The sequence below is a fragment of the Herpailurus yagouaroundi genome, unplaced genomic scaffold, assembly GCF_014898765.1.
Source record: "Herpailurus yagouaroundi ecotype Mexico unplaced genomic scaffold, PumYag 203, whole genome shotgun sequence".
Classification (NCBI taxonomy): Eukaryota; Metazoa; Chordata; class Mammalia; order Carnivora; family Felidae; genus Herpailurus; species Herpailurus yagouaroundi.
This window is the reverse complement of record NW_024412434.1, coordinates 21490514-21505507: the sequence shown is the minus strand read 5'-3', so window position 1 is coordinate 21505507 and position 14994 is coordinate 21490514. Positions and strand designations below refer to the sequence as shown.

Below are 14994 nucleotides of genomic sequence, written 5' to 3'. Positions count from 1 at the left end.
GGCCTGAGGCACCGTGTCCCCCCCCCCCCCCCCCGTCACCCTGCCCGGTCTGCTCCCCGGGGCTCACGGAGGACGGGAGGCTGGCTCGGAGCCTGACTACGTGGGTTTGTGTTTTATGCCGGCTTCACCACAGGCGAGCCGGGGGCGACCCGCTGTGTGTCACTGAACCAGCCCGTGTCTCATTCCCTCAACGTGACTGAGACAGTCATGATGCCACCCCCGAGGGGCTGCTGTGAGGAATAACTAAGTTAATGCAGGTCATTCCTAACGCTTGGGGCGTAGGAGGCTCTCCATCAGTATGGCCTTTAGAAGTTTCCAGTAGGGAAATGGGAGGCCTCTCTGAGCAGGACACAGTGAACCTCCCCACCAACTCCAGGATGGCCCAGGCGAGGCTGAGGCTTTCTGTCTACTCACACAAGAAGTTTGATACTCGGCAGGGTGGGTTAGGATATTGGCGTGGACAGCTGTCCCCTGCGCTGAGCAGAGCTCTGTGGCGGCCCTGGCTATATGTGGAGGGGACACTTCATCCAGCCAGGGGCCCTGGATGGCCAGTCCTTCTCCCCAGCGGAAGCATCTCCCGCAGCCATCCTGTGCTAGGTGGCAATCGCCAACGGGAGAGCTGACATGAGGAACTCTGGAGTTGGCCTAAAAAAGGACATTCGGGAAAGTCAGCACACGACACGTGCATCAATACTGGCTGGACAACACACACCGCCAGGCCGCAGTCTGCAGCGTTCACGGAGGAGACGAAGGTTCTTGCACCTGTTTCTCTGGGCAGGTGCGGGGTGTTATTCTTACGCACCATTCCCAGCACAGGTGTCCATGCAGACGTCCTCTCTATGCGGCCGAGCGAGGTATTAACCCCGAAGAAACAAAAGATGCAAAGGAGCAGTAAGAACCTACCTACCCAGCTAACATCCCACTGTAAGTTAAGGACAGACGCCAAGAAAATCACAGGTGTTCTGTGTCATGTTGCATTTGGCTCTTGTATCTTAGTGGTGGAGTCTTGGGGTAGGATGGAGATGCTTCTCCCAAAGCAAGAGTCAAATAACTATACTTCTTTCACTTTGATGACCGTACTTAGAATCTTTACAGTAGAAAAGGAGGGCTGAGGAGTCAGACGGGGACCCCGGACACGAGGAAAACAGTTTTTAAAAGTTCGGAAAAACAACAACGAAAAGGTTGACTCTGTGGAGCTAAAAGGATGTAGAATGGAGACTTAACAAGTAACAATTTCATGACATAATAAAAATGAAATTGGAGTGGGGCGCCTGGGTGGCGCAGTCGGTTAAGCGTCCGACTTCAGCTCAGGTCACAATCTCGCGGTCCATGAGTTCGAGCCCCGCGTCGGGCTCTGGGCTGATGGCTCGGAGCCTGGAGCCTGCTTCCCATTCTGTGTCTCCCTCTCTCTCTGCCCCTCCCCCGTTCATGCTCGGTCTCTCTCTGTCTCAAAAAATAAATAAACGTTAAAAAAATTTTTTTTAAAAAATGAAATTGGAGGAAAGCATGAAGATGCAGACATCCAAAGAACACATCGTATCCACAAAGAGAACTCCCGAGATTTGGGTACAACATACACAATGTGTCAAGGGGGCGCAGGGCAACTTTATATCCTGTAAAAACAGGAGGAATATTTTCAGTGTGTCACAAACGGACAGAGCCGGAGAACCCAAGTTGACATGTGAAAGAAGGAAAGCCTAAGAACAATCAAAGAGCCTTCAAAGATACGTTGAAAGCAAGACGAGGGGGGAAAGTGGTGTTTTCATGGTCTGCAGCCAATGGATTTTTGTTCCAAGACGGGCCGCTGAATGACTTACTACCCAGTTCTGGGTTCCTTTCAACCTTCTCAAGCAAAGAGGGAAATGGTGGGGCTAATACAACATAAACTAACTGCACCTCTGGCCCTGAGATAAATTCCACGTGGTTCGTAAAGGTAATGTTAAAAATAGGTGATTTATTTACGAAGGCTTTCTGAGCATGAAAGCAATGCGTGAGCTCCAAGGGAAAAATGTGTATATTAGACTAAAACACGTCATTTAAAAAAAGAGAAGTAATTTTACTTCGCAAACACCCTGAGGAAAAGAAAAAGCAACCACAATGGGGCGCCTGGGTGACTCGGTCGGTTAAGCGTCCGACTTTGGCTCAGGTCACGATCTCACGGTTCGTGGGTTCGAGCCCCGCGTCGGGCTCTGTGCTGAAAGCTCGGAGCCTGGATTCTGCTTCTGATTCTGTGTCTCCCTCTCTCTCTGCCCCAACCCTGCTCACGCTGTCTCTCTCTCTCTCAAAAATAAATAAATGTAAAAGAAAGCAAGCAAGCAAGCAAGAAACAAAAAGCAACTGCAAACTTTGGGGAGAGGGTGATGGCAACTATAATGAGGGGTTAATATATTAAAGATAAAATTATTTCATTAGTAGATAATTACAACGTAATGCGAAGGTTACTAGTGCCCTATGGGAAAGAAAATTAAGCTGCCCATGGCTAAAGAGTTCATATGCTATGGCTGGGTAATTTCTCTTCTAGAGAAGAGATGTGTCTCCTTCTCCAGGAAGCTGGAGAGTAATCTAGTGACCCATGCTCATAAGATAAGAGAGGCAGGGTTAAAGGGTGATGTGGGATAATGTCTACCACAGCTGTGTTCATTCAGCCAGTGTTTATGGTACAGAATTATGTGCAGGGCATCTTATTAGATATATGATGATGCACACGACTTTGTTCCTATGTTTATTGAGCTTCCCTGTCCCACGAGGAAATACCGAAGTTCACCGGTGACTACGGTGTAATGTGTGTGACAACAGGGTGGGCGTCAGATGTTCTGGGCACAGGTTGGGAGGGACCGTCGCTCCCATCTGGGGGGGACTGGGCAATACTCAGGTGAGCAAGTAACATGTGAGCAACGGGACGTCTGGCAGAGGCAGCCTGATGTCAGGAGGCCTGGAATGGGAGAGAAGGGGGTGCATTCTGGAAACGTGGACCGTGCAGAAGAGGTGAAAGCAGAGAGTGGTGGGTGCACAGGGAGAGAGGAGAAAGCCATTTACTTATGCTGACAAAAGGCAGGAGCAACTATATCCTCCACGGCCTGAGGGTGGCTCCATCACTGATGAAATAATAAGGAGCCACTGAACATCGTGTTCAAATCGATTTAACCCTAACTGACACAGAGATGAGGGAATCTGCAGTGTTGAGGCTCAGTGTCGCAGAAGATACACATGAGCTTGGAAAACGGTAAGGAAATACTAGGTATCGGCTGTCTTTCTCAATATCTGCATCACCCCCCCCCCCCCATGACTTACAACCGGACGAAGAAACTGTGCTGACCAAATTTACAGCTGACAGGGAGGTGTAGATGGTACCTTCAAAGTCTAAAACAGCTGGGATCGCATCATTCACAGTTTGGGGGTCTGATTCTCAGTTCACACGCTAGAAGCACAACATCCTGAGTAATGGAATTAGAGCCTCCCCCACGCCACCACGGTTAAGCCATTTCTGGGAACCTACGTTCATTGTGGGCGCCACATTTTACACGGGAAACGAAGGAAAGCAGGGCAAGGCAAAGAATAGTAACCAGATTGGGTAAAGATCTGGAAATGAGGTCTTCTCAGGAAAACTAAATGCCAGCCTACACGACGAAGATTCTAGTGGAAAGTCTGCACTGTAATCTATGGCCCAGGCCAAGACATGGAAGTGAGGGAAGAGGGAGGGTGTCGATTCCATGGAGACAACAGGTATAAATTCAGGGCGCCTGGGGGGCTCCGTCGGTTAAGTGTCCGACTTCGGCTCAGGTCATGATCTCGTGGTTCATTAAGTTTGAGCCCCACACTGGGGGCCCTGTGCAGACAGCTCAGAGCCTGGAGCCTGCTTCAGATTCTGTGTCTCCCTCTCTCTCTGCTCCTCCCCCGCTCATGCTCTGTCTCTCTCTCTCTCTCTCTGAAAAATGAAGAATCCCTAAAAAAAAAAGAAAAAACACAAAACCAGGTATAAATTCAACGGGGCATGCCTGGATGTAGAGACTTGCTAATTGAATGATTTCATGCTAATATGATGATTAAATTTAATGATTTAGTGAGGAGGCTGAAGAACTTTGCTTGGGTGGGCAGAAATGGAATCAACGAGCAGAAAAGTTCCAGAAGACACATCTGAATTCAACAGAAGGGAGAACTTTCAAACAGACGTCACTGCTCAAAATGGAATGGGTGGCCCCGTCATCACCGCATGTGATCAGGAAGGGGCCAGAAGACCTTTAGCCAGGGACATTGTAGAAAGGATTACTGACTTCCGGGGGGGGGGGGGGGGACAGAAACACCCTAAGGTATGTCACGGGTAGCTGTGCACACCTACAGACAAGAATTTAAAAAGAAATTTCGTTCCGATAACTCATGTATTATAACACTTCCTGCCACAATATTACATTCGATGAACCAAATATTGGCAACATCCACTCCCTGCTTCACGAGTTCTTTGAAAAACCACACTACCGACTGGCAGGCACAAACACACTCTGCTTTTTTTTTCCTACCCATGTCCTTCGTGCAAACGTGCAGGCCAATGTCCTGTATTTAAAATACAAGGCTGTGTGCAGCGGCTACACGCCTGGTTTTGTATCCATGCACTTGGTGACCAAGAACTTCAACAACGTTTTCTTGGTAACATGATGAATTTGCCTACATGCTCTAACGTCTAATTCAATCTGTCATTTTAAATTACAGATCTTTTTTTCCCCAATTTTTCCTTATTGTGATTATACCGTGATTAGCGGGATGAGACAACATGATTTACAACTATGGGTCTTGCGAATCACATTTTTACCATATGCATTCTGTTGACATTAAAACGATATTACGTGTGTGTGACTGACACAGAATGACAAGACTGTCCGAACAGGCGCTCAGCACCTATTTTCACATGAATTCCTAAATGTATATTCACACAACATATATCCTTACGCATTTCAAGGGCAACCCCCAAATACAGGTACTATACAACTTACTCTGCCTTCGGTGAGACCGGTTTTGATTTGCCTGTTCTGTAGACACAGAGCCCAGAACCCAGGCTGAGGAATACACGCACTCTTTGTAGTGCGTATGAGCTATAGGGCCATGTGTCAAATGACCGTGGCCATCACCGGTAGCTGGGGCGTCTTGCCACACAATTTGGAGGCGTGTTTTCCTTCGCTTAAACAATGCCCTTTGTTAATGACAGGCAAGCTCTCCCTTATCCCCGGGGATGTAGGGGACGGAAGCGCGATTTGGAGACCACCTGTAAGACACTGCAATTCTATTCTTAGGTCTTTGGAATTCCCCTCTTAGGGGACTCTCATGGCACAGGGGGAGAAGGCCACCTAAGAAAGGGACATGGCCACCTGCTTTCACAGAACCTCCAGGGGACACGAAGCAGCCACTCGCGCCTGTCATGCTTAAGTCCAGGGGCCCAGGGCTCAGACGTCAAGTCCTCCGGGCTTGGAAGGAAGCATTCCAGCCCAACAGCCGGCCCTTTTGAGATTCATGCTCAGATCAGACCAAAATTGCAGAAGCATCGCAGCAGAGCACATTGAAAGGCCGTGGATGACCCCGTCTGGAAAGCCACAGTCCCGTGGCGGGGGGGGGGGGGGGGGGGGCGCGGGGGCCCCCCCCCCCAGACAACCCCCCCCCCCCCACCCCCCCCCCCCCACACACCCCTGCCTGCCCAGATGCCCCAATAAAGAGCTGAGTGAGGGGAGAGCTGAGGAGCTCTGCTTGCATTCAGGGAAGTTTTTGCAGCTACCTTTGACATCTCGACCGGGCAGGCGATCCAGGCTGGAGGCTGCGGCCTGGATATTTACATAACGGACTTGTCTGGAAAGGACTGTGCTGGAGACGCCTGGCAGAGACTCCTCGCACTCGCTCAAGCTGCACTGGCGGCTGCCTTCCTCCGTTCATCTTGTCAGAGGTTTCAACACTGCCTGGCTGCCCCACGAACCACCCCAGACCCCGCTGGAGACCTGCTCGTGGGGCTCCTCATTCTGCTGCCCCAGCACCGTGCACAGGACAAGTTTCCAGAACCACTGCACTTCTTCCCCATTTAAAACTGGGGGTGGGCGTAAGGCCGGGAAAGGAAGGGAAGGGGGGGCGGGGGAGGGAGGGAGAGGATTCCAAAACCGAAGAGGAATTCCGCACCCCCCCCCCCTTCCTTTTCACCCACGGTCCCACAAGTCTCTCAGTGGAAAAGCTGTCACAGGAAATGCAATGCCTTAAAATGCAATGGCCGTTTGGCAAATGGTAGATCTAAAAATATCCAGGGTGCATATCATTAGTGAGTAGTTACAGAAGTGAAGACGTTATGTGTATCTGCTAGTCAAATCAAAAGTTCTAATTGGACACAGAAACAATTTCTCAAGGCTTTCGGCAGGAGGTAATTATTGTGTTGACTACCCACAGAAAATAAGGACGGAGCCGAGCCTGCTGTTTGGGCGGCTTCCACGAAAGAAGGAACGAGGGACATGTTTTCTGCCTGTATCACAACGGGTCAAAAGATGGCAGGGCTCCTGATCGTTCCTCTTTCCTGATTTAGCCAGCAGTCCCGGTAGGTCAAGTGGCCTACATACGTCATTTCAAACCCTCTGGACCCCAAACTTGAGTGTACTTCCAGCAAACACTTTGGAAAAGGCCTTGAAATGAGCTTGTGATTGGAGAACTGTGTAGGGAGTCTGGATGCTACATCAGAACAAATACAGGAGGCAGGGGGAGCGATTATATCTCAGATCCTTCACACTTCCTAGCATGGAGCTTTAAACACACAAGAGTCTCAGTAAACGTGACTGACTGGAAGCAGGGAATTACAATTCTGGATCATGGAGATGGCTTCATATGACAAAACTTATCAAACAAGGGGGGGGGCAGAGTCGGTTAAGCACCCGACTCTTGATTTCAGTTCAGACCAGGATCTCATGGATCATGGGATCGAGCCCCACATTGGGCTCCATGCTGAAAGCACAGAGCCTGCTTGGGATTCTCTCTCTCTCTCTGCCCCTTCTCCGCTTGTGCATACACACACTCTCTCTCTGTCAAAATAAATTTAAAAAGTTGAAAAAGATGGGGCACCTGGGTGGCTCAGTCGGCTAAGCATCTGACTTCGCCTCAGGTCATGATACCGCGGTTCGTGAGTTCGAGCCCCGCGTCGGGCTCTGGGCTGACAGCTCGGAGCCTGGAGCCTGCTTCAGATTCTGTGTCTACCTCGCTCTCTGCCTCTCCCTTGCTCATGCTCTGTCTCTGTCTTTCTCTTCCAAAAATAAATAAACATTAAAAAACAGAACAAAAACAAAAAACAAAAACAAAACCTTACCCGATAGGACCCTTTAAATGTGTGTTTATTGCATGCCCGTGGCTCATCAATAAATGTGATTACAGTGTGAGGGTTAGAGATACTCCTCTCACACATCAAAAAAGAGACAGACCCTCAGGAGGACGTGGAGAATTCCAGCTGAAGCAACACACCATAACAGAGTTCTTCACACCTTAAGGAATTACTTCATTTTTCAGAACTCATATTCTTTTCTTTTGAAGTTTGGTGCTCATGGTTTTTCCTCAGATCTCGTCTTATTCAGGACTGAGGCCTGGCATCATCTCACATTATCTCTAGGTGGCTGAGCCCCACGTCACCGGGCTTCCTCCTTCCGCAGGCTTATTTAGGATTCTGTATAAACTTGCCCACTCAACGTCGCCGTGTGGCGATCTGGAAGGCACCTCAAACTCCGCGTGTGCCAAACAGAACTGCTGACCTATCCTCCTCCCCGACCCACCCCCATCCACGGCTTTCCCCTGTCACGTACCAGCAACTCCAGCACCAAGCTCTGCTCCTTGGGCCCCAGAAGTGGACTTCTGTCTTGCATCCCACATCCTACCCCCAACCCACCAGAAAATGTCGTTGGTTCTCTCTAAAATACCCAGACACTGAACACTTCGTCATCATTTATCACCTGCCCGATTCTTGTAACTGCCACTCATCTGGCACCTCCTGTGTCACCTCTGCTTGGCCTTGCAGTCCGGTCCCCACATAGCACCATAAAACTATCCCTGTGCAGCCCAGGTGGGGCCGCGGTGCTCCCCAGATCTGCACTCTCTGATGCCCCCCTGCCCCCGGTCGGAAGCTTCTGAGGCCCCACATGATTCCGACTCTGTGCCTCCTTTACTCAGTCTGCTCTTCAACAGTCATCTCCTTACTGTTCCCTCCCTGTCACTCTTTCCTCTGGGGGCCTTTGACAAGCTCCCACACCTGCCTAGAATGCCTCCCTCAGACACTCCTGTGGCTCCAGAACTATAGGAAATAAATGTCTGTAGTTTATAAGCCACCCAGTCTATGGTATTTTTCTGACAGCCCAACCAGACTGACACAGTGTGTGAGAATTAGCCTAAGAACAGAACTTTAAGAGGGGTGCCTGGGTGGCCCAGTCGGTTGAGCATCCATCCGGCTTCGGCTCAGGTCGTGATCTCGTGGTTCGTGAGTTCAAGCCCCGCGTCGGCTCTGTGCTGACAGCTCGGAGCCTGGAGCCTGCTTCGGATTCTGTGTCTCCCTCTCTCTCTGCCCCTCCTCAGCTCACGCTCTCTTTCTCAAAAATAAATACGCATTGGGGCACCCGGGTGGCTCAGTTGGTTGAGCGTCCGACTTTGGCTCAGGTCGTGATCTCACGGTTCATGAGTTCGAGCCCTGCATCAGGCTCTGTGCTGATGGCTCAGAGCCTGGAGCCTGCTTCGGATTCTGTGTCTCCCTCTCTCTCTGCCCCTCCTCAGCTCACGCTCTCTTTCTCAAAAATAAATATGCATTGGGGCACCTGGGTGGCTCAGTCGGTTGAGCGTCCGACTTCGGCTCAGGTCACGATCTCACGGTCCGTGAGTTCGAGCCCCGCATCGGGCTCTGTGCTGATGGCTCAGAGCCTGGAGCCTGCTTCCGATTCTGTGTCTCCCTCTCTCTCTGCCCCTTCCCAGCTCATGCTCTCTCTCTCTCTCTCTCTGTCTCAAAAATAAATAAAAACATTAAGAAAAAAAATTTTTTAAAAATACGCATTAAAAAAAAAAAAAGAACAGAAGTTTAAGAAACAAGGAGCTTCCAGGCTGTGGTGGGTCCTTCTGGTCCATGTGAAGCCCTGTGGTTTAAAGGAAATGCAGGCGGCAGGGGGCAACAAGGGTGGGGAGGTGATGTGTGGGTGCTGCAGACACAGGCACACATGCACCAAGCTAGGAAGGTGGGGAAGGGGTATGCTGTGACGATCTTGTGATAACCCAGGAACAAAAGGGGAGACGCTGAACTACAAGTGGGCACCTCACCCCAAAAGAATCTGGGGAGGAAACAGCTGAGCAAGGCGCTGGAGAAACTTACTGTTAAAGGCTTGAAGAGCTTAATACTAGTAATGCATCAAAGAGGAAGAGTGAGGCAGACTAGTGACTCATTTATCACAGGACAATGGTTGCCGAGCCTCGGAGGAGGTGGCAGAGACCGGTGGTCCAACAACCACCGGTAAGAGGGGAAACTGAGCAGGGCCTTCGGGAACGCTGGAAGCTCCTTTAAGGAGTCAGATTTAGGGGAAATTGATCAACAGCCAAAGGGAGAATCAGCGTCTCAGTGAGGGTCTCAGGACAAGGGCAGGAGCAAGTGCTGTGTGCTGTTTGCCTCCTTGCTTACTCATCAGCAGGGAACCAGTAGGGACATAAGTGTCCTCGCTCTGTCCACCTGTGCTACATGCAAATAAGCACGTGGGCTCAAACACCGACTTTTCTCCATTTCCGTTCGACAAATGAAAACAATAGTATAAAACTGACAGTTTAGGGGCGCCTGGGTGGCTCAGTCGGTTAAGCATCCAACTTCGGCTCAGGTCATGATCTCACGGTTCATGAGTTCAAGCCCCATGTCAGGCTCTGTGCTGACAGCTCGGAGCCTGGAGACTGCTTCGGATTCTCTGTCTCCCTCTCTCTCTGGCCCTCCCCTACTTGCTGTCTCTCTCTCTGTACCTCTCAAAATTAAATAAACATTAAAAACAATTTTTTGGGGCGCCTGGGTGGCGCAGTCGGTTAAGCGTCCGACTTCAGCCAGGTCACGATCTCGCGGTGCGTGAGTTCGAGCCCCGCGTCGGGCTCTGGGCTGATGGCTCAGAGCCTGGAGCCTGTTTCCGATTCTGTGTCTCCCTCTCTCTCTGCTCCTCCCCCGTTCATGCTCTGTCTCTCTCTGTCCCAAAAATAAATAAACGTTGAAAAAAAAAATAATTTTTTAAAAAAAACCTTAGAGTTTACGGGATTTTTCAGGTGGGTTTTGTCAGTTCCCTAAGAGTGTGGTCAGTTACGGTGGCAAGAAGAAAAGAAGAGTGTAGCTGTATAAGAAACAAAACAAAACACTATGGTTTTGGATATTATTCTTTGAGTATTTGGATATCCCTCCCAAGTTCGAAGTTCTAGATCTCTGTGTCTAAAGAGGCACAAAACCTCTATCGACTAAGTCACAACCTTAGGAACACGATGGCAGACACACTAAATTGTGGTGGGTTACAGAATCCCTATTTTCCACCACAAAGAAAGAAGGAACCACAAACAAATGCCAGCCTCTGTTTTCTGGCTCACTCCACCTTGTCCAGGCAAACTATTCCCATAAGCTGTCCCTGAGGGTTCACCTAAAATATATCCTTGTCCTGGATCTGGCTATAATGTTCTATAAATAATACCTCCCTTGTTTTTATAATTTATTTAATGCTCTTATTCTGCTGCCTGTTTAATCTGTCTCCAGAAGATGGACCATCTCTCATTCTGATTTATTTTGTTTAACACCAAGAAGGTTATTAAGTGCTTAAATAATTTCTGATGGGTATTATGCAAATTGGTATGTTGATTTCTCAGGCTACCGAGGAGCTCCCCGTATTTGCAGAGTCCCGGGGTTGTGGGTGCCGAGAGAAAAACTCCCACCAGCATCTAGGACAGCTCAGGTTCTAGGCTTCTTTCTGCCATTAACGCCCTGCATTAATTACCTGAGTGCTACATCAATAAGTAAACAGCAGCTGAAAATCCTCCTAATTAATGGCAATGAATGGGAAGTAATCAAAGAACGTCACACAGTGATCCGGATTTTTGCCTTTGTTGTGTAGAAGAAGACGGCATTACCACCGACTGACATAACCTTTGTAATTCTTGTTTTGATTCTCCTAGTTTTCTTTCTCAAGATAAAAGCCCTTTCGGATCATTTTTGAAAACTGAAGAATTCAAATCCGCTTTCTGCTTTTTGGTGTAAAGGAAGAATCATCCCTCTTCTCTTCCTTCCCCTCCCCCACCCAACCCTCACCATATTAACTGTTCCAGGACCTTCCAGTGACACAAGCAAGTCAAACTGGGGCGGGGGCGGGGCGAGCAGGGGGAAGGATACAAAGACAAAATCACTTCTCTTAAGAGTCGTATTTTTGTGCTAGTCGTTTCATAGATACTGTTTCACGGGTTCCTCTGAATGTAACTTTTCTCGTCAGTAAGAAAACTGCAGCTCAGAGAGATTCAGTCATTAGCCCAAGGCCTCATGGCTAGCAGGTGGCAGAAACAGAAGTCACAGCCATGCTGGATAACGCCACGGTTCCTCTCTCTGGCCACCATGCCTCCGTGCATCGTCTAAATCCTTGTCAGGCGACGGGGCCTCCAGTCTTAGCACTGTAACTGAGGCCTTCGCAGGGTCCCTGAATATCTGGAAACATCTCCTCATCTGTTAAAGTAATCGATATGCCCCTTCTCATTCCTAGAACTCCATCTCTCGGAAATCTTTGACCTGCCTGATAAGCCCCAAATCTCACATGTGCGTGGTTCACAGCGTGCCCTGCACATTCAGGGTGACGTCAGCCCCTGCTGGGTTGCAGGGTTCAAGGCCTCTGCCCTCAGGCCGGGACCTACAGGCTACGTCTGTGGTACTGGTCACTCTGTAGTTACTCTGTTACACAACACTCAACCATCCCAATAAAAGGGGATTGAGAATGCAGAACACTGCTCTCCACTGTGTTCAGCTCCACTCTGGTCTTGTCTTTACCCTCCCCTCTCTTCTGCGCATGCGCGCTCTCTCTGTCTCTGAGCCACAGAGAAATGAGTATCTGATACTTGTGGGGGAGGGGGCATCCAGGGGGAGCGGAGAGATGGGTAAGTGAGCACTGCATTCCCCAGCTCGGTCTGTAGGTACACTGCCCAGCTCCAGATGGTTCCACACTATTTGGTTTCCTAGTTTGGGTTTGTTGCATCTATATACTTGTTCACAGGCATGTGGTGAGAGCATAATTGTGCATTTTATGGTTATGAATGGCACAGCCTGGCAAGGCTCCGACCATCATTTCCATTAGCTGTCATGCATTATCAATCTAATTCCCCATTACACGCGTTTTTTTTTTTTTCATGCATTCCTCATACAGCAAGGACAAAGAAAGGCGAAAGCCGTGTAAAGGAGACTGAGTCACCAGAACAGGCTAGTTTTGATGGAAACTATGGAGTTATAGCCTGAGGTTTGGGGGGGGGAGAGCTTCTGGCTCATTTGAAGTGAAAATTATCATTAAAAGGTTTAGGGTTTTGCATCAGTACCAAGACTTCTAGCCCTAAGGTTGGCAAGGCATTACCAACTGTGAAAGAGGGGCCACACCACGGTGCAGACTAAGACAAGGTTAGACACAGGATGACCCAACAGGGTACATTTCACTTTAGACCAGTGGGCTTTCTAGGTTTCTAAGGATGCCTAACTGTCTCCATGTGGGAGCACAGTATGATAAATTCCCTCAGTGATTTACTTACTCCAGGAGGACCCACTGAGTGCCCATGATGATCAGGGACTTAAACGCCATGAGCATATGTGAACATAAAGTATACAGTAACCATGGACAGGCAAATGACTGCTAATAAGAGGGAAGCCAGAAAACACGTGTGAATGTTGTCAGAGTTCAGGGGGACGAGTGTGCATGGACAGATAATCTCGACCGCGGACTAGTTTCTTCTTGTACTGCATCATGGAATGGCCAGAGTTTAAAACAAAAAACCAGAAACCACCACAGAGACCTGCCTGCCTAACACGCTAGATCCTAGATAACGCACGTCCAAATGAGACTTAGCTCTGCCTGTATGTCCTCACGCAGTTCCAAGCGGGGCTACCACCTTGATTTTTATTTGGTTATTTTCCTTGATTATCATTTGGTAGTAACGAGGCCACTGAGCTGAACCAGATCCCCTATTCCTTTATATTCTTCACATTCTTTCCAATAACCATGGTCTTTATTCTTGGTAGTCATTTCCATCGTCAAAGAGAAGAGCATTTCTCTTTGGGGGAAAATACCTAATTTCCACTGATGCAATTAAGAACTGAACACACACACACACACACACACACACACACACACACACACACACACAGACATACTCCCTCTCTAGCACCCCAAATAGGCATTAGTGCAGTTCATTCAAAGAGGCCACCGCTCTGCTCATGTGAGAGGACGAGAGGCATAATGATGGTATTTTTAAGACGGTGCTTTTAGTGGTGGAACCGACTGCCATAAATGTAAGGGTGTGGTTGAATCACTCCTTATAAGAGAAAGACACGCTGATCTCTCGGGACAGAGGAAAGGGTGGGAAATGATGGATTTAGGGAACCAGAAGGAAACTGCTGGGGAGAGAATGTTTGATAAGCCGGATTTATGCTGATTCAAAAACTTCTTGCAGGGCAGAGTAGTGAAACCAGCAACTCTGCATGTGCAGCAGGGGAGCCTGAAGCCCAGAGCTCCAACAGCTACTGAACCAGCCTCTGAGATCAGAGGTCTGGGGAAAGACAAAACCAGAAAATACCAGCAGGGTACTGGGGTCTGATTAGGGCTCAGGAGAACACCACCAGGTAAAAGACTCAAATCCCACCATTCCCCGACAGCGGCCAGGTTTCCCCGATTCAAGTCTCTGCTTGTGCTCATTGTAGGACAAGTTCAAGTACCTCTGTATCCTGTGCAAGCAGTGGAATGATGCGGTTACTTTTTCCCACTTCAACTCCAATGTCCCCTTTTGTTCCATTCGTTACATTTCAGAGGGAAATGGAAATGGGCGGCAAAGAATCGGACGCGGGAGGGTGGAGTAAACGGATACCCACAGCGTCCCGGGGAGGGCGCGAGGGAATGGGAGCCTGCAGCATCTTTGGCTCAAGCGGAATCCAGTTTTTGGAAGTCAGACTGGATAACCATTGGAAGATCTTTATCCCAAGGGCTTATGTCCCCGTGAGGTCTCAGAAACCACTTCTCATCGAGGTGCTGGGATCTTTCGCCACGCACAAACCTAAAGAGAGAATTTCTGCCACAACTTTTATTGACACATTGGGTGACCTCTAAGAGGTAAAAGATGGCAAGGAAAGCCATTCCTGAATCCAGACTTATCCATTCTGATACTGTACACAGAGTGAATTAAAATAACTTCAAGAGCTATTTAACTATGATCAGGTCTATTTCTCATTTTGACCTATTAAACTAGAAACGCTCCAGAAGCCGCACTGTTCCTTCTGATTTATTTGTTTATAGAGAGCACGAGCAGGGGAGGGGCAGAGAGAAAGGGAGACAGAGACAACCTCAAGCAGGCTCCACACTGTCCGAGCAGAGCCCAACGCAGGGCTCAAACCCAAAACTGTGAGATCATGGCCTGAGCCGAAATCGAGAGTCGGATGCTCCACTGACTGAGCCACCCCAGGCACCCCTGTACTGTTCCTTCTTTTAAAATAAATAAATGAGGGGCGCCTGGGTGGCTCAGTCGGTTGAGCGTCTGACTTCGGCTCAGGTCACGATCTCACTGTCCGTGAGTTCGAGCCCCACGTCGGGCTCTGTGCTGACAGCTCGGAGCCTGGAGCCTGCTTCGGATTCTGTGTCTCCCTCACTCTCTGAACCTCCCCCATTCATGCTGTCTCTCTCTGTCTCAAAAATAAATAAACACTAAAAAAATTAAAAAAATAAAATAAAATAAATAAATGATAAGTATTTACGTACACAAAATTATCTAAGAACAAAG

General features: G+C 49.0%; 1 protein-coding gene across 9 annotated transcripts in view; it reads right to left on the bottom strand.

Moving 5' to 3' along the window:
- Positions 1 to 14994, bottom strand: part of FRMD4A (FERM domain containing 4A) — a 611772-nt gene that overhangs the window by 200180 nt on the left and 396598 nt on the right. Inside the window, exon 1 of one of the 9 annotated variants that reach the window (XM_040451381.1) lies at positions 5759 to 5782. The exons of the other annotated variants lie outside the window; for them this stretch is intronic. Coding sequence (XP_040307315.1) covers positions 5759 to 5767 — 9 coding nt within the window. The 5' untranslated portion in view covers positions 5768 to 5782. Of the gene's footprint in view, positions 1 to 5758; positions 5783 to 14994 lie in introns of those variants that run through there. 9 annotated transcript variants of the gene reach the window in all.